Source organism: Lonchura striata, chromosome 2 (assembly GCF_050655825.1).
Source record: "Lonchura striata isolate lonStrDom1 chromosome 2, ASM5065582v1, whole genome shotgun sequence".
In the NCBI taxonomy this organism is placed as follows: Eukaryota; Metazoa; Chordata; class Aves; order Passeriformes; family Estrildidae; genus Lonchura; species Lonchura striata.
In genome coordinates, this window is record NC_140704.1 from 19,821,021 (window position 1) to 19,844,798 (window position 23,778).

At 36.7% G+C, this 23,778-nt stretch overlaps 1 protein-coding gene across 1 annotated transcript in view; it reads right to left on the reverse strand.

Annotated features, from left to right (window-relative positions):
- MALRD1 (MAM and LDL receptor class A domain containing 1) overlaps positions 1–23,778 on the reverse strand; it is a 236,730-nt gene that overhangs the window by 176,352 nt on the left and 36,600 nt on the right. The window contains exons 10-16 of the mRNA XM_085565894.1: positions 21,019–21,165; positions 18,022–18,131; positions 14,245–14,412; positions 12,185–12,305; positions 10,582–10,728; positions 545–697; positions 292–397 (exon numbers count right to left, since the gene is read on the reverse strand). Of these exons, the coding sequence (XP_085422020.1) occupies positions 292–397; positions 545–697; positions 10,582–10,728; positions 12,185–12,305; positions 14,245–14,412; positions 18,022–18,131; positions 21,019–21,165 (952 nt within the window). The remainder of the gene's footprint in view (positions 1–291; positions 398–544; positions 698–10,581; positions 10,729–12,184; positions 12,306–14,244; positions 14,413–18,021; positions 18,132–21,018; positions 21,166–23,778) is intronic.

A 23,778-nucleotide genomic window follows, 5' to 3' on the forward strand; every position in this document is an offset into this window, starting at 1 on the left:
CCAAAGACTTGTTAGGAAAAGGACTGTGGTATTTGCCCATGTAGGCACAATCCTTTACTATAATTTTGCTCAGAGCCTGACAACAACATCATGTCATGTTTCACTGCTTTTCTGTAAGTGTTTTATCTTATATCTGTATTATTTACAATGAAGACCATAGCAACAGAATAAAATAAAATGAAATAAATACTTCAGAGAAAGATATATCTATTTCAAACTATAACCTCAATTTCAGTCCAAGAGAAGCAATGTGAGACAATCCAGGAATTTTAAATGTAAAGTATTTCATACCAAAAGGACAGTGTGCAATTTGATCCTGTTTGCCTGAACTTTGGGCTTCGTAGCCGAGCTATTTGTGAAATGCTGTTGCTGCTCTTCAGAATGAACATAAAATGACCTGTTAAAACAAAAAAACAACTTTTCAGGCTAAAGAAATAAAGGCTTTATAAAGGTTTTTACATCATTCATGGTCTCTGTTTAAAATCTGGTTAAGAAGCAGATTTATCTATTCCACTTCTCTGTTTCTAGGCCTGGCTTGTTTTACCTTCAGGCTTGTTATAGGTGTGATCCTGTGGAGGAGCTTGCTTCTGAAATGCAGGTGGAAGAGCGTTGCTGGAGCTTCTTACCCAGTCAAATTCATCTCCATTTACAGCTTCAATCCAGCCACAGCTCTCTCTTTCAAAATCACACACAGCAGCTGGAATAAACAGAGAGACATTTCATTTCTATATACAACATTACTAAAAAAGCTTTGCAGTATGAAAAGTAAATAAAATGTTTCTATTTCTAATATGTCATCAATATTCTAGTAGTCTAGGAAAGGGGTGTGGAGAGGCAGAGTGGCTTCATACCAGACCTGAGGTATTTGCTTGAGGTAACCACTGAGTAAAAGAGCAGCCACAGAGGAACAGCTTCTTTTCTCTTGGGGTGCTTCAGCCAAAGCGAGGAGGTGCTGAAAACAAACCTCACAGTCCTCCTGGTATGCAGCAAGAACATTTGGCACACAAAGCAACAACAAACCCTCTGCAGGATCTATTTTGTTGTTGGAGCCAGAAATTAAATCCCTCTTTTCCTAAATGCCAACAAGTATGTTAATGGTAACAAAATTTTCCTCTGTTCATAATTGGAATAAAGTTAAATATTAGGCATTAGTGAGACACTATGATATTGGTAATCCCTGCAATACAAACTACTGATGTGAAAAAGATCTGAAAAGCATATTCAGCTGCATTCTTCAATTCTTCAATTAAAAGAGCAGTGATATTTTAGAAAATGTATATATTATAAATAAAGGGGGGAAAAGGAGTGGAAGGGTATAATTTATGAATGAATGTAAATTAACACAGAATCATGGAATGGTGTGGGTTGGAAGGGACCTTAAAGATCTTTTAGTTCCAGCCCCCTTGCCATAGGCAGGGACACCTCTCCCTAGACCAGGCTGCTCAGAGCCCCATCCAACCTGGCCTGGAACACTTCCAGGGATGGGCTAATCACAGCTTTTCTGGGCAACCTGTTCCACTGACTCACCACTCCCACAGTAAAGAATTCCTTTTCATCAGGTTTTTCTCTCCATTATTTTAGAAAAAATTTAATTAAATCACAAAATTATATTTTTTTTATTTCTGCAAATATAACAGGCTTTAAATGGAAAACATTAAGGGAATTAAAGTCTTTAAGAAATATTTTATTAATCATATTCATAGAATAAATAAAGCAAATATTCAGGCATGACTGTCAGAATTGTGCCATTATTTTATAACCCTTATCAAAGCTTTCAGTATGCTATGGTCATAGTATGGTATGTAGAATATGCACATATCAGAATCATATGAAGTCCTCTGAAGAATAAGATTATATTAGTATTTATTTATGGAAAACATGTTGGGTTTTTTTTGTGTATGTTAGATTTTGTTTGTTTTCCTCTTTAGAAACTATGCTACACTAGTTATACATATTTTTTAGAAATAATGAAAAATTATTAATGAAGCGTGTTGGTAATATTAATAGCTATAGCTTCTGAAAAGAGAAGGGTTTGTAAATCATTGACAGGTAAAAGTCCACAGTTAGCTTAAAAAAATCTACAAATATGGAAGAACAAATAATGTTTAAGAAATCCAATTCAATATATGTTTTCTCTACATATGGTGTGTGTGGGTCAGAAATGCCTACGATAAAATGATGCAAATCAAATGTGACTAAAAAAAGTAAGGAAGGAATTTTTTGACAGAAAGTTTTGATAGAATAAAATGAAGACAAAATATATCTGCAAATATTCAAGGATCTAAGCATGAGAGAAATTACTGAAACTCCCCAGAGAGAATATCATGAAAAAAGAATATGGACAGCTATTTTTGATTTGCTTTTTACTCAATTGAAGAAACCATCACATATTCCCAAGAGAACAGCCACAAAGTATATGACAGACCTCGGACACAGATGGTTACACCAAATGAGGCAAATAAACAAGATAAAACTGTTAAGTCTGGGCCCAGACTTCTTGCATCTGTAACTTGTAACACAGACAAAACAGAGAAGAAAGGATTCACTAGACCATTTAGCTTAAGCATGGATGAGTACACTGAGATAAAATAACTCTGAAACCTTCAACTAAATCTCAACCAACTATTTAACAGTTAGAGAAAATACAAGAATACAGAAAGCTGGTAGAGCCTGGATGAAATGCACTTGGATCTTAATGCTTGATAACACTTCAATTATCTAAGTGTCTTGTCCCATAACTTCTTTGATTGGCAATTCCATTTCAGACAGATTATTCAGAAAAAAATCTCTTGATTGGGTACTTTTGTTCTTTCTCTCACAGTCAACTCAACAATCTAATTTGCCTTCTCTCCTAAGACTTTTTGTTTTGCTTTTCTCCTGTTTCTTTTTTTTGTTCTCACATGCTGTGTATATACTCTAATCATCACGTAAGCCTATGCACTCTGCCAGGGCTGTCTGCTCTTCATGTGCTGGTGGATTTATTGCTAGTGTTTGTTAAACTTGTTTTGTCATCCTCACTACGTTTTTACACTTAACCTACCAAAATATGTCATCTTTTCTATATTTTTGACTTAGCAAATACTTCAACCATTTGTTTGATGCTGCTAAACCCCTAGTGGTATCCAAATGTATAGATACATTTTTCTTTGCTGCCCCTTTCAGCATCGTTTCTAACGAGCTCCTTCCCTAGTCAGGAAGGAATCAGTGATCCTGTGAACATCGCATTTGAGAGTGGTTTGCTTCCTTGATGCCTTGAGAAAGCTGCATTTACATCTTTAACTTATTCAGTGTTCTCTGAGCTGACTTGTTACCACAAAACCCTAGATTTCTTTCTCACTTTGTGCTCTTATGAAAAGTACTTTTCCCCTTTCTGTTTTGAGGAGTTTTAAGGCCTTCACAAATCAGATATGCAGCTTCTCTGTTAGCTGAGTGATGCCTAACATGAATTTAAGAAACAATCCTGCTCAGAACAGTATTTTAAAACAAGTGTTTAAGATATTAGCATTTCTTCAAGAATGGAAGTTCATAAATCTCTAGAATCCCCAAAATCTCTTCTTGTCTTTCAGCTCATGTAAGTTTATACTGAATGCATCATAAATAAAAAAATCCAGGTGAAGAGATAACATCATCATTACTTGCTTTTAATATTTACTTTATTTTAAAAATGTTCCTAAACCTTTTAATACGCCAATAAACTTTAAACTAAATTTCAATCAGTAATTTTAAGATAAATTTAGGAATTTATACTAGATGGCAAAAATAAAATTATCATCAGTTCTAGGAACCAGTTTAACTCTGGACACAGTCATATTAAACTATTTTAACTCTCTTTATTGTAATACAAACACACTGAAACATACATCTGCCTTCCCATTTGTAGGTTTTCTATCCCAGCTACTATTTGCTAATTTCATAATATACACTCTATCAAATAACACCATACTTTTCAGGTGCAGTGGCCTAATTTCTACAGCAACAAACTGAATAGATAACAGTTAAAAAAATAACTGCAAAAGTTCATCAGCAAGAAGTAATGCTAACTGGAACAAACAAACAATCAAACAAACAAAAGACAAAAAACAAATCACTACTTGAAGATCAAACAAATCTGGTCTTTATCAAATCTAAGGCAGAGTTCTCCCTTCCCTCAATTTTCATCTCCAAATATTAATTACTACTAATTTGAAAAAAATAACCACCCCCTAATAAAACACACATAAAATCCCCTCAAAATTACAAACTGAAACCAGACAATCTACACCTAAAGATAAAGGTTTAAAACAGATACAGTAGTTTCCTCTACAGATGGCTACAGGAACAAAGTACTCCAAAACATTTTTTTTGCTAAATTCTGTTTGGAAATCCATTTCAACAGCCATGAAATTGCAACAGAGTTCTTTGTGATTTCAGTCGTGTGGGCTTTTTAGTACTATACAGACATGATTTGTACATAACACAGAGGTGTATATCACTTGTGAAATGAGAAATAGCTTTGCTTGTAAGGAAAGTAAAACATGCAGATTAAAAAGATTCTGTTATAAATAAATCTTGTGATATAACTGTGCACCTACATTTTTAACAACTAACTGCACTAATATATCCTAACTTAGCTGTAAGATTGACAAAGATTGAGATTTTTACGGAAGAAAAATAAAATTCTTTAAAAAAATCTATAAAACTAAAGGGAAAGTTCCTGTTTTTACTGAACTATGAAAAATCAAGGTCCAGTGGTCACTATTCAGGTCTTCTTGTTATTCACCCTGTTTTCTCTGCCACCAAAGTTCATTCATTATTTTTAATCGAAGTGCATAATTTGCTGGAAACCAAAGGGTAACTATGAAATAAGACATAGATTTTGCCAAAAAAATACTATGTAGATATTTGCTAAATAAAGTAGACAAGTTACACTTATGACTTCTGGGTTCTATAGACATTCTGAAAGTGTGTGTGGTCTCTGCTGAAAAAATGCCTTGCTCTTTCCTCAATGCTCTTTTCCACTGCTTCCTTCCTGTTTTACCTATTGCACAACTGCTCTTCTGTGACTCCTTATCTCAGTCCTAGTGTCACTGGAAAATTGGAAATCCTCATTCTCTTACCTCATTTCCCCAAGCACTGCCTGCTCCAGGTCCTCTCAGGTAGTCTCAGCTCTCTGTCACTTAACAGCCACATTTCATACTGATCCATCCCAAAATATCACTGCTCCACATTTGTATTCTTCATTCCTATTCTCTCCTTATTTTATTCTCTCTTACCAGACATTTAATCTCCCAATTTTTTTTCTCTCTTTTGACACTTTGATCAGCTGGTCCCATTTCTCCCCCCAGAGCATCCAGGGTCCCTCCTGCCCTGGCTTCTTCCAGCCCCGTCGTTACTTCTCACCTACACCAGCAAGCTCAAGCAATGCAGCCTTTGTAGCCATTTCTTGCCCACTGTCAAAGGTGTTTTCCTTTCTCTATAGATGGGATTTCTGTCCCATCCCTTCCCCATTTAACTTTCATGAGCTGATTCTTATGCAGTTATCTAGGCACGTCCAGTATTAGGTACCTTCTCCAATTTACAAGCTGGCAATCTTTTCACTCTTTGAACTTCAGCCCATCTTTCTGATCTGGCTGTTGTTTCTGGTCTCACCTTTAAGAATTACTGATTTGCCTGGCTGAAATAGAGTATATGAGAGAGACATTTTGGTATGCAAGATTTGACTCTAAAAATGAGATTTAGGAAGAGTTACTGTGTAATTAGAGCAGAAATGTTATGCCTTGCCAAGATTAATAATGGGAAATATGAGGATTTTTTCTTAGTATACTGAGGAGATTTTTATTATTCATGTGAAGGTAACCATTAGAAACCAAATAATATTTATCTTTAAACAATTATGCCACTAAAGTAGTTTTTAAGAACCAATACATGCATTCTTCTCTTTACTTGCCTTCTAACTCAAATAAAGGTACATAAAACTGTGTACAAACATATAGATTATGTGCAGTTTATGAAGTACTTAATTTAAGGCTAGTCTTAGCATACTTGTGCTGCCCTAAATTGTACACCATAGAAATAACTATTAAATGCATCTTTCATTTAGACATAAACACAAAACAATAACATGTGTTTATGTGTACTGGTTTGGGCTAGAGTATAGTTAATTTTCTTCACAGAAGCTGATAAAGGACTATATTTTGAATTTGTGCTGGAAACAGTGTTGATTATTCAGGAATATTTTAATTATTGTTCAGCAATGCTTATATAGAGCCAAAGATTTCCTGCTCCTCAGATTGCCCCACCAGCAAGGAGTTTGGGAATGCAGAAAAAGCTGTGAAGTGACACATCCAGGATGGCTGACCCCAACTGAACAAAGCCTACATCCTGTGGTGCCATGCTCAGCAGCAGACTAGTGGGAGATGTTCCAAGTGATGGTGTTGATCTTCCCAAGTCACTGTAATGTGTAATGCTCCCCTGGGCATGGCTGAACACCTGCCTGCCCACAGGGTGAATGAAATCCTTGCTCTTCTTTGCTTGTCTGCATGGTTTTTGCTTTCCCTATTAAACTGTCTTTATCTTGACCCATGAGTTTTCTCACCTTTACTCATCTGATTCTCTCTCCCATCCTACCAGGGGAGTGAGTCAGCGGCTATGTGGGCCTGAGCTGGGGGTTCAACCATGTCCCAGTCCTTTCTGGCACATGTGGCTCGAAGGGTTTGAAATAATGACAAGTGTGATTGGAATGTGTTGGATCAAATTTATAGCTTGTATTGATTTTTAGATATTAATTGGCACATGCCTGTGCTTGCCATGGGGTCTGCTTTCTTGACTGTTCATTAGAGCCTGGTGCTCATTATGGGCTGCTTCTTGCTTTCACTGCTTGCTGCACTGCTTATCTACTGTGCCTGGGAGCATTTTCAGAATAACACAGGTGATGTGCCTGCTGGCAGATGGCCAGATCACTGCTGCTGCTGTGCTGGAAGGAACAGGCTGGAACTCCAGTGTGGACAGGAGTCAAAGGGACTGTGACCTGTGGATGAGGCTACATGAAATTGGGACTCCCTGGGGTGGCTGTGGCTGAAAATAAGCCCATGCCAGAGCAGATACATCTTGAAGTATCTGTGGCCATGGTTATGCCTCTGTGGCAGCAGGTGTTACTCTGAAGGGTAAGTCCATTCTGGAGAAAGTACATCTCAAAGGATCTGTGGCTGTGGGTGAGTCAGTGCTGCAACAGGTAAACCTCGATACATCAGTGACTGTGCATGAGGTTAGGTTGGAGCACCTCAAAACATGTGACCATGTATAAACCTATAAAAATATGCTATGTTTTATATAAAAGTAAATTATTTATTATTTATTTTATATAGAAATCTGTATAATTATACCTGATAATCCAAACCATAAGTAGACAGAGGAAAAAAAAAAGAATAGACACAAAAGACAGAGCATAAGGGGGAAATTAGCAAAGGTCAGACAGAATATCAATTCTGTTACCAGACTGCTTTTCAACCTGATCTTCTTCCTATTCCATCAACATAATTCTTAGAGTGCAAAAGTGAACATTTAGACTACACCAAAGGCAGAGGATGTAAACCATAGAAGTCATGTTGCACATTCATCTTCCAGAGCACAAGCACACAATGTGATAGGTATGTTAGGTCACAGCTGTAAATCTGCAGTTTGAAAAAGGCTGTCGCATTTCTCCTCTGCCTTAATGCATAGAAGTCAAGTATAAAAAGTATAAAAGCTTTATGGCCATAGTAAATTCTTCATCTGTAGAAGAAAAGCTGTGATCTAATAGTCAGGGGTAGCAGCACTCAAGAGAGAAAATATTTTGTCTGTCTCAGAAGTGGTTATCTTCAACTGATCTTCAAGGCCTGACAGAAAAAAGAGGTACTCATTTGAGTGGAAGTGAAAATCAAGAAATGTCTCAAAGATTGATATTGAGAGCTTAAAAAATTGTATGGAGACCTGGCTTATTCAGTGGGTGTAGTGGACCCAGTCATCAAACTAAATCATCTTGCTAGAATTTAAGATTATAATATTTAAATGAAACATATTTTGAAAGACATTTTAAGCCCATGTAATATCTTTGCCTGGTTCTCATACAAAGAGAAAAACATTAACAAGGTCAAGGTGCATGCAATCACTATTAGATGGAACACCATGGAAAAAAATGCTAAGATTGATGAAAGCAACAATGTAGCTGGAAGAGGTGAAAAAATCTGTACTTAGCCAAGTTCAGAAATAAGGAAAATTGAGAAACATGAAATGCTTGTATCCAAGAGGAGAAACAGGCAAAGAAAATATAGAAAGTCATGATGCACTACATAAGCATGAAGATGATGAAATACTATTTGAAAAGAATTATAAGAGCTATTCTAGTGCTGCAGACTACCAGATTAATGTGCTGAAAGGCAAGTTTATTGCTTGGAAACAGTCAACTTGCCAAACTACTTGCAGTGTCCTTTGTGTACCTACATTCAGCTTCCCACATTACAAGCTGTAGTGCTAGCACACACTGAGCCAGCTCAGCAGTGACAATGATTTATAAGTCAGCAATATACTTAGAGCAAAGATCACCATAAATATATTGGTTCCAAAGTTTAACCTTTAGCATGGCTTTGTTAATGTATTGTCTTGACAAATGAAACTTAGGCATAATAAGAGTCTTCAGTCATATAATTAGAGGAAAAAAAATATCAGTTGCCATATAGGCAACTTGTAATTAAGGCTGGTCTGGGACTGCTTGAACACCTAGCTGGACATTTGTCTTCAGCCAAAGGTACAATGTTGAAATGGAAACAAAGGCTGAATAGTTAAAATGAAATATAAATGGCCACAAAAAACAGATCTTAATTTTCTTGATTAAAAGTTACCACTTTGCTGCTTTGCCCAGTGCAGGCAAAGATGCATGCAGCTAAATCTATTTAGAACATTTTTTAAATTAAACTATTGATTTGGAAGTGTTATTATTTTGTCAGAGAACAAATACCCTGTACCTGAATTTTAAAAGGGCAATGGGAGAAAAATTCAGACTATCATAACCCAATTCTGCATAAGGTATGTAATCATAGGTAAAGTAGGAAAAACATCAAGTAAATTAAAAATCGAGTGTTTAAATATTATTAACATGGACAGGGAAGCAGTAAAGCAGTAAAAATTCTTTTCAGTTGTGCCCAGTGAAATGAGAAGAAGCAACAGACACTTGTTTTACTGCAAGAAAGATCAAACACAGGAACAGGCTATCCTGGCTGGATGGGTAGTCTCCATTCTCACAGGTATTCTGAACCTAACTCTGTCAAGCTCAGGGCTTTCGGCTCTGGTGGCCCTGCTTCAAGTACAGTGGTGTTTAACCACTAAGTAATCTTCAAATATGACTTCCAACCTCAGCTGTACTACAATAACATCAGAATTTTCTTTACTCTGACCCACAAGAGGAAAGATATTCTGCTTAGTGAACACTCAATAGTCATTTCTGTGCTAGTCAAACTGTTATCTAGTAAAAAAAATGCAATTTTATATGTCAAAGTTCTGTATATTTCAGATAGCAGTCTTTCTAAACACTTAATACCCTCAATACCAGTGCTCTAGCTGAAGAAGATTCAATGCTAAAATTGAAGAGAAAATGCATAGAAGCTGTAATTATTTCATTTGCTTGCTAATAGTCAAATAGATCTTTGTTTACCTGAGCAACAACTCTCAGATCTCCAAATAAAAACCATAAAACATGAACAGTGAAATTGGATTATATTAGCACCTCTAAAGTCTATGTTCTTAGATGCATAACAGGGCACAGAAAATAGTTTGAAGATCTTGTCTACAATATTTCTGTCATTTGTGTTGAATGTGCTAGAAAGCATCATGCTATATTTTTAAAAAGAAAAACTTGCATTAAATAAGTCTCATGGCAACTCCTTTTGAAAATGCATCATAAATTCTAGAGCAAAGCTGATAGTTCAAAGCAAGAGACTCATTTTCAAAAGTGCAAAGTATAATTGTGATTTCTTATACAAAGAAGGAAACTGAATGAATCAAAAAGACTTTTGAAGCTGCATATTAGAGACATTGAAACAGTTCCAAGCTCCCTGCTGACTGTACATTGAAGAGGGATTCTGAGATGCATCAGCTCCCACTATTTTCCCACGTGTTTGTTTCTATGCAGAGAAAGCCCAGGCATGTGGCCCTGACAGGAGTCACAGCTCATCCAAACAGAAGACACTGACTCAGCTTAAATTATATCTGTGACCAAGCTCGTGGTACAGCTATGGCATCTTCATGTCAAAAGTAAGTTACAATTTGAATGCAAGTTTGTGACCAGTGCATTAGAATTATAAAATAAAATATAATTTTTTAGGGAGCATCTTCTACTAAATAATTAATCAAAGCCTCTTCTTCTGGTTTTAATGCTAAGAGAGAGGTAGTTGCTACAGAAACTAAAAGGGGAAAAATCACAGAACAGAAACAAAGTGAAGTAACTATTTCTCGAGAGCTTTTACTTTTAATTAAATTTCAAGATTTACCAAGTCATGAAAGCATTGCAAATAGGACAAAAGAACATAGTCACAGGAGCTTAAAAACATAAATTTCAAAGTTTCCACTTACGGCATTTGGTTTCATCGTGGTTGTTTGGGCAGTCAGGCTTAAAATCACAAAATTTATCAGGTGAAATACATTGCCCATCCCCACATGAAAAAAATCCCACTGGACAGTAAAAAGATGAAGCATTAGCATCTGCAGATTCTTTTTCCCCTTGAAAATCAGAAAAATACATGTAAGTCAACCCACAAATATATAAAATTATAAGAATTGCCTTTTATTTCCTTTTAATATAAATACATGCTCAGCACAAGAAACAGATCAGCACCTATGCAGTGTACTAGATTATCACAGCTGATAAGACACACAGCTGATTGCAATGTCTGATGGCCTTAAACTAAATCTAACTCTCCACAATATTCAAACTTTAATGTGAAAAGTTATTAAATACACCTTGGTGTTACAGAGCCAGGCTCCTGCTCAGAGGCCAGTACGCCTCCCTGCCCTTTCCCTGGGAGCCAGGTGCAGGTTTTCCATCAAACCTTTCTGCTGTAGCTGTGCTCTCTCTGTGCTCAGGTCACAATGAAAGCTGCAAGAAGCCAAGGCTGGGTGCCTGTACCTCAAATTACACACTAGAAAACACCCCAAATTTCAATGAATGGAGAAACAAAAAGCCAGGGTCTGCTGGTTTTTCTTCAGTAGGTTTCTAAAAAGTGAGTAAGTGAGAGGAATGATGAGCAGCTTATCATATTTTTTGTTTAACTTTTTCAAATACTCACATTTCTATCCAGAGAGGGATTTTAAAAAGATACAACTCTCTTCTAAAAATACTATCTTTGTGATTAATGTGTAAATGAGGGAGTTGTAGGGAAAATAATTAAAGCAAATAAACGTTTCTCTACATACCTCAACCCTACTGTATATAGGGATCAGAGAAGCCTTAAAAACACTGAAGTTCTCTATTGTGCCTTTAAACTTTTGGACATTAAATTCAGATACCGTATGTCTGTAACTCATCACCATCACCCCTGACTGCACATGTGCCCATGGCATTTTTGAAAATTAGCTGTTAGCATCAAGAGGACCATGAGCAGCAGTCTGACAGGTTGTTTTATATTTCCATCCATTGTCTCTTCAAGACTACAGAGTGTGAGTACAAAAACGAGTTTGGTGGGAATTTATTATGTCACATATTTAGCAGTAATGATGGGAGAAACCTTTTTCTAAAGGTAAAAAAAAAATTAAAGCAGCAGAATTTGCCCTTTAGTGGAAAATATAGGATGCTTTGCTTCTGCCTCTGCATCCAAACGTGAATGTGAGCAGGTACTACACAGTAAGTGGTACAAGGAAATTCCCACCAGAGTTTACTTTGCAGAATTAGTGCAAACTTACAGCAGCTAATGTGTTACACAAGGATGAACGCCTTCATTACAGAATCATGGAATGGTTTGGATTGGGAAGGATTTTAAAGATCACCTAGTCTGCCATGGGCAGAGTCAAAGACCCATCCAACACAGCCGGGAACACTTCCAAGATGACTGATTACAGCATATGGACTTTTTCCCTCAGATTATCTATCTACTTTATTAAAAGAAACTTCAAGTTGTCAGTAAAATAAGTTATATATATCAGACATTGGGGAAAATGTATTGAAAACCATGAAACTTGCCTTTACTTTCCTGGCTGACTTCTGGAAGTGATCCATTCACAATTACACATTCCCCTGCTATACTGATATCATCAACAGCAACAGTAGCATTTGTTGTTAGAATAGTACCTCGCAAGACAATCTGTAAAAACAGAAAAAAATGTTAATTCATTAAAGGTGATATGATAAAAAGACACAAACACACACACTTATTTAATTATATATTCATTTATAATTTCTAACATCTGCACAGGAACTAAATAGTTCCTACAACCAACTCTGAACATCAGCCAGGAAAAACTACAACTCAGATTTGGTCAGGTCAGAAATTTGCTCCTCCACTATCAAAGCCATACTTCTACCTAGGGAAACTTATGCAACTTGGGTGACCTTGCTTCAATCAAAACTGGTAAAAGTCATCACTATTGAATGAATGGTCTTCCTGCTGGAACACAGGAAAATTATATATCTTCTTAAATTGATAGTTACAAAGTATGATGATACCATTCATAGTTACCAAATATGATGATTTACACCACCATTTAATTGAGCTCATGTATACTATGCCTGGTGAAGTTAGCAACGTGGCACAATAAATGAAGGGACAGATTGCAAATTGAAGTACTCGCACTGTCAGCCTCACCTCTGTGTTTGGGCAGATCATGGAACACATCCTCCTACAAGTTATGCTAAGGCACATGGAGGACAGGGAGGTGACTTGAGACAGCCAGTATGGCTTCAACAAGGGCAAGTCCTGCCTGACCAACCCCATGCCCTCTATGATGAAGTGACTGCATCAGAGAAGGGTTATGGCTCCCATATCTGGTCTTCTGTAAGGCCTTTGACCTGGCCCCCACAACATCCTTCTCTTCAAATTGGAGAGAGATGGATTTAATGGATTGACTGTTAGGTGAATAAAGAATTGGTTGCATGGTCACATCCAGAGGATGGTGGCCAACAACTTAGAGTCCTGACGAACATCAGTGAGAAGTGGTGCCCCTCAGGGGTCCATAGTTGGACCAGTGTAATTTAATATCTTTATTAATGTGATCAAGTGCACACTCAACAAATTTGCAGTGGTGCACCAAGCTGAGTGTTGCAGCTGACATGCCTGAAGGACAGGATGCCATTCAGAGGGACCTGGACAAGCTCGAGAAACAGCCCATGGGAATCTCATGAGGTTCAACAAGATGAAGTGCAAGGTTCTGCACCTGGGCTGGGGATGAAGGATTGAGAGCAGCCCTGCCCAGAAGGACCTGGGGGTGCTGGTGGATGAGAGGCTGGACATGACCCAGCCATGGGCACTCCCAGCCCAGAGAGCCAAACGTGTCCTGGGCTGCACCAAAAACAGCGTGGGCAGCAGGGCAGGGAAGGGGATTCTGCCCTCTAATCTTCCCTTGTGAGACCCCAGGCTCTGGGGTCTCCAGCACCTGTCAGAGTGAGTGTAGAAGAGGTCAACAAGTTGATCAGAGGGATGCAGCACCTCTCCTATTAGGAAAGACTGAGAGAATTGGGTTTATTCAGCCTCAGAATGAGAAAGCTCCAGAATGATGTAATTGCAGCCTTCAGTACCTGAAGGAAGCCTACAAGAAAGATGGAGAGGGACTATTTATAAGGTCATGTAGTAACAGGAAAAGGGGAATGGATTCAAACATAAAAAGAGTGTGTTCAGATTAGATATTGGGAAGTAATCCTTTCCTTTTAAGGTGGTGAGGCACTGGAACGTTAACCAGGAAAGTTGTGGATGCCCCATCCCTGGATATGTTCAAGGCCAGTCTGGATGGAGCTCTGACAAGCTGGTAAAGTGAAAGGTGTCCTTGACAATGAGAACTGGAACTAAATAATCTTTAGGGTCCCTTGATGTTTGTTACTAAAAGTTATTCTAATGCTTACAATACAGAAACAATGGCTATTCTGTTTATCCGATGGACCTGTGGAAAAAGCTGAATTAAATTCTTTTTCATATGAGCATTAAAGAATGGAAAAATATCTTTCTATATTTCATCATTAAAAGTAATTGAATTCTAAAGGCCAAAGTAAAATATCTTTTTGAAAGCAATGTAAATGTGATATCTAATTACCTGAAAAGGCAATTTTTCATCCAGAATTTCTACAGGTATATTCACTTTTTTCCAGTTCATCTCAGGCAATCCTGAAATGTCATATAATTTTTCCAAACTTCCATTTAATGCCATCTTCTTAAAGACAGAAAGCTGGGAATCCTGAGATAACCAGTACCAAAATCTTACCTGTTGAAAGAGTATTTTAGTGAAAAGCTTTAAGAAAATTATACAATCAATCTGCAATGAAGCCAGTACCAAGGAATATATGTACATTATAACAACAAATGACATGACAGGTCTAAGCACATACCTGGCATGAAAGATGGGGATGTTTGCAATCACAGCATGTTGAGGAGCAGTATCATGTCTAAAGACAAAACTATATTTAAAAGTAAAGCTTATTTTTACAATTCACTTATAACTTGTATCTACCAACTGATGCAGACTGAATGATATGACTTCCTTTAACTTCTTTATCAGAGTAAGCACTTAGAGACTTCTCAAAGATTATTTTTCTTTACAAATACAGTTTCATAGGCATGTTAATCTCAGAAGAGAAATTATTGAGATTCTTATATGAAGGAATGCTTAGGATCTTTTATTTCCAAAATCAACATAAATGAATACAATGTGAAGACAGCTTTTTAAAACAATCTATTAATCTCCTGAAACAATCAGACTGACCAATAAATGGGAGGAAAATACAAAGACTGTATGTGGGTGAGACTGCTTGTGAGGCAGAAAAGATAAGAGAATGGTGAAAATCATAGTTCACTCCCCTGCACTACAGAGTAATTTAATAAATCTAATTTTTTTTTTGGTACTGATACATTTAATTTTTTAATAATACCCAGGCAAAAATTCAACTGAGAACCGAGGGAAAGAAATAAGGTTTTCAAAGACTAATTTTTCCTTTCCCCTTGAGTCTTTCCTGCTTCTTCACATAGACAAAGACTAAAATTTCTTCAACTGCAGTATTGTTACTTCCCTGCAAAAGCCTTGATATTGATAATACTTGTCTCTTCATGAATGTAAAACAAGAGCTGGATCAGTCATGCAGAAATATTCCTGTTAAAACACACTGCTACTTTTCAATATCATCCGGCTTCAGGTCTGGTGGACTCAGTCTCTCAACATTTAATTTTACCACCACTCATGAATATCATGTCTTATATACAATAATCTTTATCCTCATTAATAAATTGAAATACTTCCGTGTAACTCAGTCCCCCAGCATAAAGCTTAAGAAATAGAAAGCAGCAGGTACACAAACACTTTCCAAAGTGAGGTGTTTGAAGAATTACACTCCAAACAATTTAGATGTTTTTTGTCTTTTAAACAGCTTTTCAAACACATTTATGTTTTCATTAAGTAAGAAATAATGTTACCTTCTTTCTTTATGTCAATATGTCTTACTATACAATGACTATTGTGTCCATTATAGAGCCATAAACACAGATCTGGGACTAGAAATTTTCTTCTACAAGTGCAAAACCTTGAACTAACTGAAGATGTTTCTTAGTTTATATCCACAAAAAGACCCAGCTACAAGAAGCTGCAGAAAGAAGTTACTTCTAAGCTTCAATTAACCAGAAAGGCACAATATAAATCTGTTACCCTTCAATTCAAATATTTTTTATCAACTGGAGCTAAAGTACTTGTAAAGCTAGTAATAAACATAGATCTCTTTGTGTGGATCCTTTTATTCTCTCAGTGGGATATCCAACAGAGGGCATCATTTCACATTAATAGGCAGAGAACATAACACATCCTAGTGAACAACCCCTACTCGTTGCTCTTTCCCAGAAATAAAAGTCTGCAGGGATACTGTGGCAGAACGCCAGGCTTCCAGTTCTCAAAAACACTCTCCTGACAGACTCGTACATTTGGCTAAGAACATGCTCTAGCTTTTGTTGGATCTGAGAATTTTAAATTCATTCAATACATGCATACTTATAATAAAACTTTTTTCTTTTCTGACTTTGAAGTAGAGAAAAATATGTGCATCCCCACTGCAACTGTGTTTATTTTGAATGCAGACCAAACTCTGCAATAAATGTTACTAGAATAATTCATTGATTCACGTATCAGCAGTGCCCAGTTTGCCTTAAGGGTTTCTAAGATAAATTAATTTGAATCTGAAAGGTGCTTATCTCCTCAGTATCAAAGTCAACAAAAATGAGATGGAACTGTCTAAAAAATGTGCTGTGAGCACAAAGGCTGTTGGGTCCCCCAGGAGTAGTGCACACATGGGGATTCCATGGGATGTTCAGGATTTCTGAGTTCCCTGAAGCAGCATTCTGCTTGAGTTTATCCTGCATCTGTTTTATTTCTGATCTTATATAACAATAAGAAGTCACACGAAGATTAAGAACTGTGAGATTGTCTTAAATGACTGCAAGGCACTGTTCTTGAATTTTTGCAGAAGCTTCTACTCCTCAGCTGCAAGTGGCAGCTATTCAGCTGAGACCTGGTAACTCACTGATGTGTGCAGTCCAAATGAGCTGAAGTTTCAAGTAAAACAGATTTAGCTAAGCTGGCACTTGTTTCTGGTCCCTTAGATGAGATAAAACATAAGAAGTTTAGATCCTGCTGGAATAAAATTCTGCTAATTGCTTGGACTTCTAAGTGTAACACCTTTCCTGACTTTCTTTTTTTGAAAAAAAAAAAAAAGTTTTCTTAAGTGGAATTAACAGTTTTTATTCTACAAGAAGTCTGAAAATTAAGAAACCAATCTAAATTTCATTTTGTTTCTTTAAAGCTCTTTTTTTCACATAACAAAATAAAATTATTTTGGCAAGCTTTCTCTGTCTTTCCCTTTTCTTCTCTCTGGCTTTTTAAATAAGAAGTATCAGAAGAAAACCACTTCATAACTACACAACTTCTCCCTAGTATAGCATAAGCATTGAAAAGTTACAGAATAGAAAATATAAAAAGCCTCAGGAAAGATAAAAAAAAGAAAAAAGTTATAAAACTGAGCAGTGTCTATTGATTTTATTCAGTGGCCAAAAGGACAAATAAAAACACAGCTGTGAATGTAGTGAATAGTTGCTGTTCATATTTAATATATTTCCTCAAGTTTTGTTTTAATAATACAGAATTTTGTTGAAAAATAAAACCGTCTAGTTATAAAAGTGCATTTTCAGTTTTCATCTAATATTTTTCTATTTTTTGTCCCTCCTGATTAATTTTTTTTCCTGGTACCTTTCTAGTTTTTCAGTTCAACCACTATCCTGGCTGTTTGCTTTTGCATTCCTCTGCAGAGCCACAAGACATCTGACAAAAAAACCCACATTTCAAAGTAATGCCCAAGTACTGCACTGATCAGCTTCAAAAGCATCCTTGTCAAACCATAACCTAAAATTTAGTGCATGTCTGGAATATGGCAGCTAGTTCTCTGGTCACACCAACCACAGCTGATGTGTACAGTGACTTGAAACCATATGGAAGCCTGGTTATGTGACTTTCCTGTCTGCAGACAACAGAGTGGCTATTTGATAGAGCCCTGCTATTATTGTCCAGATACCTTTGCCGAAGCACACAAAAAAATGGAGTATGTCCTGAAATCTGAGTTACCTGCTGGGTGCTTTGAAAAAGAATAGTAATAATCAGATATAAAAATTTGGTAGCAAAACAACAAAAATTGCCTTCTCTGTCCTCCCAAAGCAGTCTGTAACTCCTCCCACTGGTATTGAAACAGAACCGTCAGCAGCAACACTTAGAGCAGGAATACCTGACCTGCATCAGCTGAGGGATAGGTCACCAAGATGGGGACAGTTCATATCAAACTGTTACCTGGCAGCAGGAGAGCCCAGGGGTAAGCTTGACAAGGAAAGGGCTTCCCAGGTGAGACATGGCCATCTTTGTGTTCCTCTGGTGTGATCCACTGAAGTAAATGAACGCTCCTATAAAAATATTTATTTTAAAGTATGAGAAATATGTCATGCTCCAATGGCAAATGGCTACCCCAGAGAGGTAACTATATACTTCATGAGACACATAAAGCTTATTCATTGATCAAAACAATCTAAACTGCTTTGCCATCAGTTCAGTCTCTGTAGATAATGAGGGTGCTGTAACAGATTGCGACAATGTCTATGTGGGTAAAGACAAAACAGAATTGCTAAATGCTATTGGCTCTTCCTTCTTGTAAAATCATCATGACTGATTCCAAAGACAAGGAGAGAGGGAGAAGGAAATAAGGTTTTTTGGGCAGCCATTGCTAAGACTACCCTGTCATGGTGCCTATGAGCACATAAACCTCAGTGACTACGGAGCCCCTCAAAGGCAGCTCAGGTGTTGCTTCTCTGAGAGCAGTACTGTGCAGATCCACTGGACGTATTTTTTAATCTGCTCTCTTCAAGCAAAAACCTTAAGATCTCCAGCCTTGAAACACTACAAGTATTGCCCATCACCTTCACACATTGCCCATCCACTCTCTGCATGGACTGGGGAGAGCAGAGGAGCAGCAACACAGAGCACCCTGGAGATCAAGCAACAGAGACTTCAGCCAAGATCCCTAAAGGACACATTTTAATTGGCTTAAATAATGTTTCAAACAGAATTTAAACCAGAAATTATTTCCTTTAGGGTACAGTATTCACTCTCAGCACAGCCCAGCCACTTTTAAGCATGCTAACAATGTTGCAGACCACGGGAGCCAATGGAATAAGCTGTATTTTCTCATGGGGTCCACAGACTTGACATTGTTGTCTGTGCTAGTGGGGATGAAAGCTTAATTAAAGATCTAATCTGAACTCTGGCAAATGCACTGCATTTGGATTTGAACTACAGCAGATGTGCTTCAGACAAAGGTAGGGAAGGATAAACATTTTCAAGGGGCCCTAAAGCAGCATATTTTGAATGCCGTCAGTGCTGCCTTTGCTGAATACTGAGACTTTTTCATGAAAGTCTATGCAAAACAACACTAAAGGCTCAGTCTTTTTTGAGCATTTATATTACACATATTTCCTTACATCTTGGAAAACCAGCTATTGTGCTGCCACACTCATACTCCTTAGCCACTTACTTCCCATGGATCTGTAATGAAGCCAAGGGTTAGGTCCAGCCGCATGTGAATAATGGCATTGCTTTAGCAAGGCTGGCACAAAGAGGGGGCCATTCCAGGTTCCTGTACAAACAGGAATGCTGCATTCCACAGCATGAGGGAAGCTCCCCTCATTGGAATGCAAGGGTACTTCAAAGGACCCTCTTTAATTTGCAGCTCAGGCTCTACTGTAGCCTTGTTAAGAACTTCATTAATCAAAATTTGCTACTGCCCTCCCCAGGAGAGAAGAGAGATGACCACTTTGTGTACTAAAATGAACAGTTGCAACCTGCAGGATGGTGATTTAATATTGGCAAAAACTTGCTCAGATTCTGGAATCCTAATTCTGAAGTTCTGGCTGTGGTGGACACAATGATAGATTGGTACAAAACCACCTCACAAATACCTTTTCAGCTAATTTATACAGAGAATGCAACATTACTGGGCTTGAGAGGTAGGGCATAGTAACCTCCAAATCTGCTTGAGGCTTCAACCTGCAGCAACACTGAAACAAACTTGTAAAAATTCAGGTATCAATGCAACTTAAGTGAAGCAACACATGGCTCCATATAGGTGATTTTAATACGATACTCAGGCTGCCAGCAGCCTTCCTTCTGACACACTGCCCCTCAGATCTCACCAGCACCTATAGCAGAGACAGACACAGGCAGATCAGTGCACCCTTCTGGAGCTTTGAGAGTTGGAAACCTGTAACACAGCAGTGCTTACATAAAGTGCAGTAATGCAGACCCAGTCCCACTATACAGAGAAAATAAAATGAAATATCAAACAGCTGCTGAGAAAAGTGAGTAGCAACTTGGGTGCACTTCATCACATGAGGACCAGTGGATAAAATATGACTGATCATTTAGAATCATTCCATAGCATGCACATACATACTTCACCCACTACTGTTTGCTCAGGTGAATTTTAATCCTGGAGTTTCTATACCTTTGAAAGCTTGAGGTGGAATACTTAACATGGCATATTTCTTTAACATGAATATGAAAGAGAAGTGTGGAGGTCTGGTCACAGATAATAAACATAAATAATTAAATGGGCTCTGGACTGTAAGACAGATTTTAATCTTATCTCCACTGGAAGCAGTATGATAGATACATTTTAATAAAATTAAAGACACAGAATACTTGTCAATATTATTTGATATTGAAAACCATGCTTGGCAGTTTTATTTTTATGGATTGGGTAATGTAATATAATTTTCACTTTGTAAAAGTATTTTTAACAGTCCTCTTCTGGAATAAAATGTTTTTTCAGCTGAATACATTGTATGGCAAATATAGGCTGAAGGAAGGACAACTCTTTAAAGGAAATTATACTTACTCTATATTTTTCCAGACAATATAGATTAATTTAATTTTAATATACAAAAAGCTATTTGTCCAAATAATGCTTCCAAAAATGGCCCCTATGTGAATATTGGGCAAGCAATGGTTATGATATACACAAAGTCAGCTGTCAGTTCAAAGATCAGTATCTCAAAAAAACTGCATTAAGTCTCATACCTCAGTGATTATGCCAGCCAAAAATAATGGTTACAAAGACATAGTAACTAGATCACAGCTAAAAAATATTATCTCCAAAAGACTGACTTTCTGTAACATACTACCTGTGTTATTTACAGGTAATATGTTACAGAATAATATGTGGCATCCATTTCAAAGCCTGTGACCATTTACAAGTAGGAATTTTCATGACAGAATGAGAAAAATAAGAAGCCTCACCATGCTCCATATTATTTGTATGACCTCTGCCAGGGATTTCTCTGTCACGGGGAGCCTGTCCTTTCATTATGTTCCAGTCAGCATCACCTTTGCTCAGTGGCTTCCATCCACAGAGGTCAGTCTCAAAATCACACAAGGTGTAATTAGCTGTGGTAAGAACATCAGCAACAAGGGATCAATAAGCTGAACTTGATGCAACAGTTTAATGCCACAACTCTGACTGGCTTTTATACTTAGATGTACTTAGAGTGTTGAAGAAGCAAAAATGTTTTTCAGGTTATTCAGAGGAATAACTAGTTCAAGAATACAGGTAACAGGCTGGGCAGGCCCTCCCTTTCTTAATCAAACTCAGAACCATGAAACAAACTACCTGTAAGAGAATAACCATAGTAAAGACCTGTACATAGGTTGGTGAGCTATTATAAAAATAACATTAAATATTTTTTTAAAGAAGAATTACACCAGTAATTTAGTTATGAACATGTGAGAAAAATCAAATGCATTTAGGGCTTAAAATATATGGAAAGCAAAGATTAATTAAGCTTTCATTTAATTTTTTTTGAAAATGAGATTTAAACCTATCAATTATTCAGATTGCCTAGAAACTTTTATTGCAAAGTAAAAGACCATTTTCTCAGTTGGTATGGATTAGACCAATTTAAATTGTATAAAATTTTCACACACTTCTACATTGATTGAGTACAAATAAGTATTTGGATAGGAAAGTTTTATACTCAGAGTTTTCTTTTCTGGTCCAGAACAGCTTCCCAAGGCACTACACTTAACTCCTGGGGTCACTTTTTGCAATTACAACCATTATTTTAGAACTGTATTTGTGACTTTCTGCTCCCACAGTACATTTATCTGACCATATCAGCCTCAGGCACGATCATACATATGACTCCAATTTTGAGATTGTAAAAAACCAAAATTAAATGCATCTTTCTTTAAGCACCATTGTAGCAAAGCTAAATAGCAAAAGTTTCCAAGAATATAGAGGTTATTTGAGCAGTTAAATCTTAAGGTACAAAATAAACCACAAATATCAGTGTCTCTTATCTGGCTTCACCATATACATTAAAATTTGATGGTCCATAATTTTCTGTTTAGTACAGTATATATAGTTTAAAATGAAACTTGGTTAACTTATTTGATTAAATTTTCATGCTTTTACAAGGTATCTTTTTAATTAGACTTCAATTGCTAGTACATTATGGTTGAATATGCTAATAGATATCCAAGACTAAGCTGTTTTAGTAATTAATACTATATATAGGCATTTTGCTTTCCTTAGCTAAGCAGTCTTGAGAGAATCAATGTGACACAAAAAGGCAAACATTCTTTGCTTAAATATCTCTTTCTCCTGGTCTCCCTAAACCCCACAAAATGTCTTCTGCATAAACAGCTGACTGCAGTATCTTCACAGTAATACCCAAAAAGACATCCATAAATTACCCTATAGGCATACCAAAGAAAACAAGTTAAAATAATGGTTTAAATATTAAACTAAGATCAAAATAGTACTAATAACTATTATTCTACAGCTCTAAAATATATTTAGCATGGAAACATTTTTTAAATTATTTTTTTTCTGAAGGCATTTGGGACGTCAAGAAGATTTGTTATGCTGATAAAAAGAACAGCTTTTTTGTGATTAGAGCTCATCACTCATCATGTCCAACAGGAAGAGAGGTGTGGTGAAATCAGCATTTCTTACATTGGTAGCCTGTAGTACAATTTTTTCTAACCCTATAGATATAGAAAGAAATGTATACACATCCATTTTTAGGCTGAATATATAAGCTGAATATATATATAGGGGGAAAAAAAGAGATGTACACACACCAAAACACAATCCCAAATGAAATTGGTTTTGTGCAGTCATTTTTTTCAAACTTTATTCAAGTCTGAACAGAATTATAGAGGTATGAAGAACATTCATGTTGATGCACTTCGGGGTTGTTTTTTTTTTGTTGATGTCCATGGTTGGGTTTAGTTTTTTGATGATGATGATGGCTGTTTTTTTCCTTTTGGGTGGTGGAGAGGAATAGAATATGGTAATGCTCACCACACTTTAGATGCTAAATGTTTTTTTATTACACCTTTCACTTGAAATTTAAAGCTCTAAAAAAGCACCCAATTATGCAGAAACACTGACCACAGTCAGTTACCAAACTCAAGTGTTCCCCCTATGTAGTGTCTGGAAGTGATACTTAAATTTAAAATTGTAAATATGTTATAGAACAGCTTGCTGTCAACTGTGAGTGAAATGCATTTGTCCAAATTAACAGTCAAATCTGATCCCTATTTAATTCTAAAAACTCAAGGGGGTGTTTGTAAATGTTTAATCAAGCTTGAAAGAAAAGTTCTGTGCTTTGGTTAAAACCCAAATCCAAGTAAGACAGTTTTTCAGTGTGTTTTTTCGTTCCTCAAACATTAAAAAAAATTAAGAAGTGTGCCTATCAAATATTCAACATTTTTTCCTGAACCTTCTGGATTATAGATAATCTTTCACTATCCATAGTAGGAAAATAAGTGACTGCACAGCCTATTGTTTTTGAGTAGTCATGCTGCAGTTAAGTTTGACATAAAACTATTTACTGATATATTATGTCCCTTTCTATTGGAATTCTCAGCACCAGAGCTTATGTTTTATATTTCACTAGGAAGATTTCAATGGATTCAAAGTGAAGATAGGTTTTTTGACATTTTGAATGGAAAATTAGCCAGTTTTCTATTTCAGACTGTTATCTTTATAAT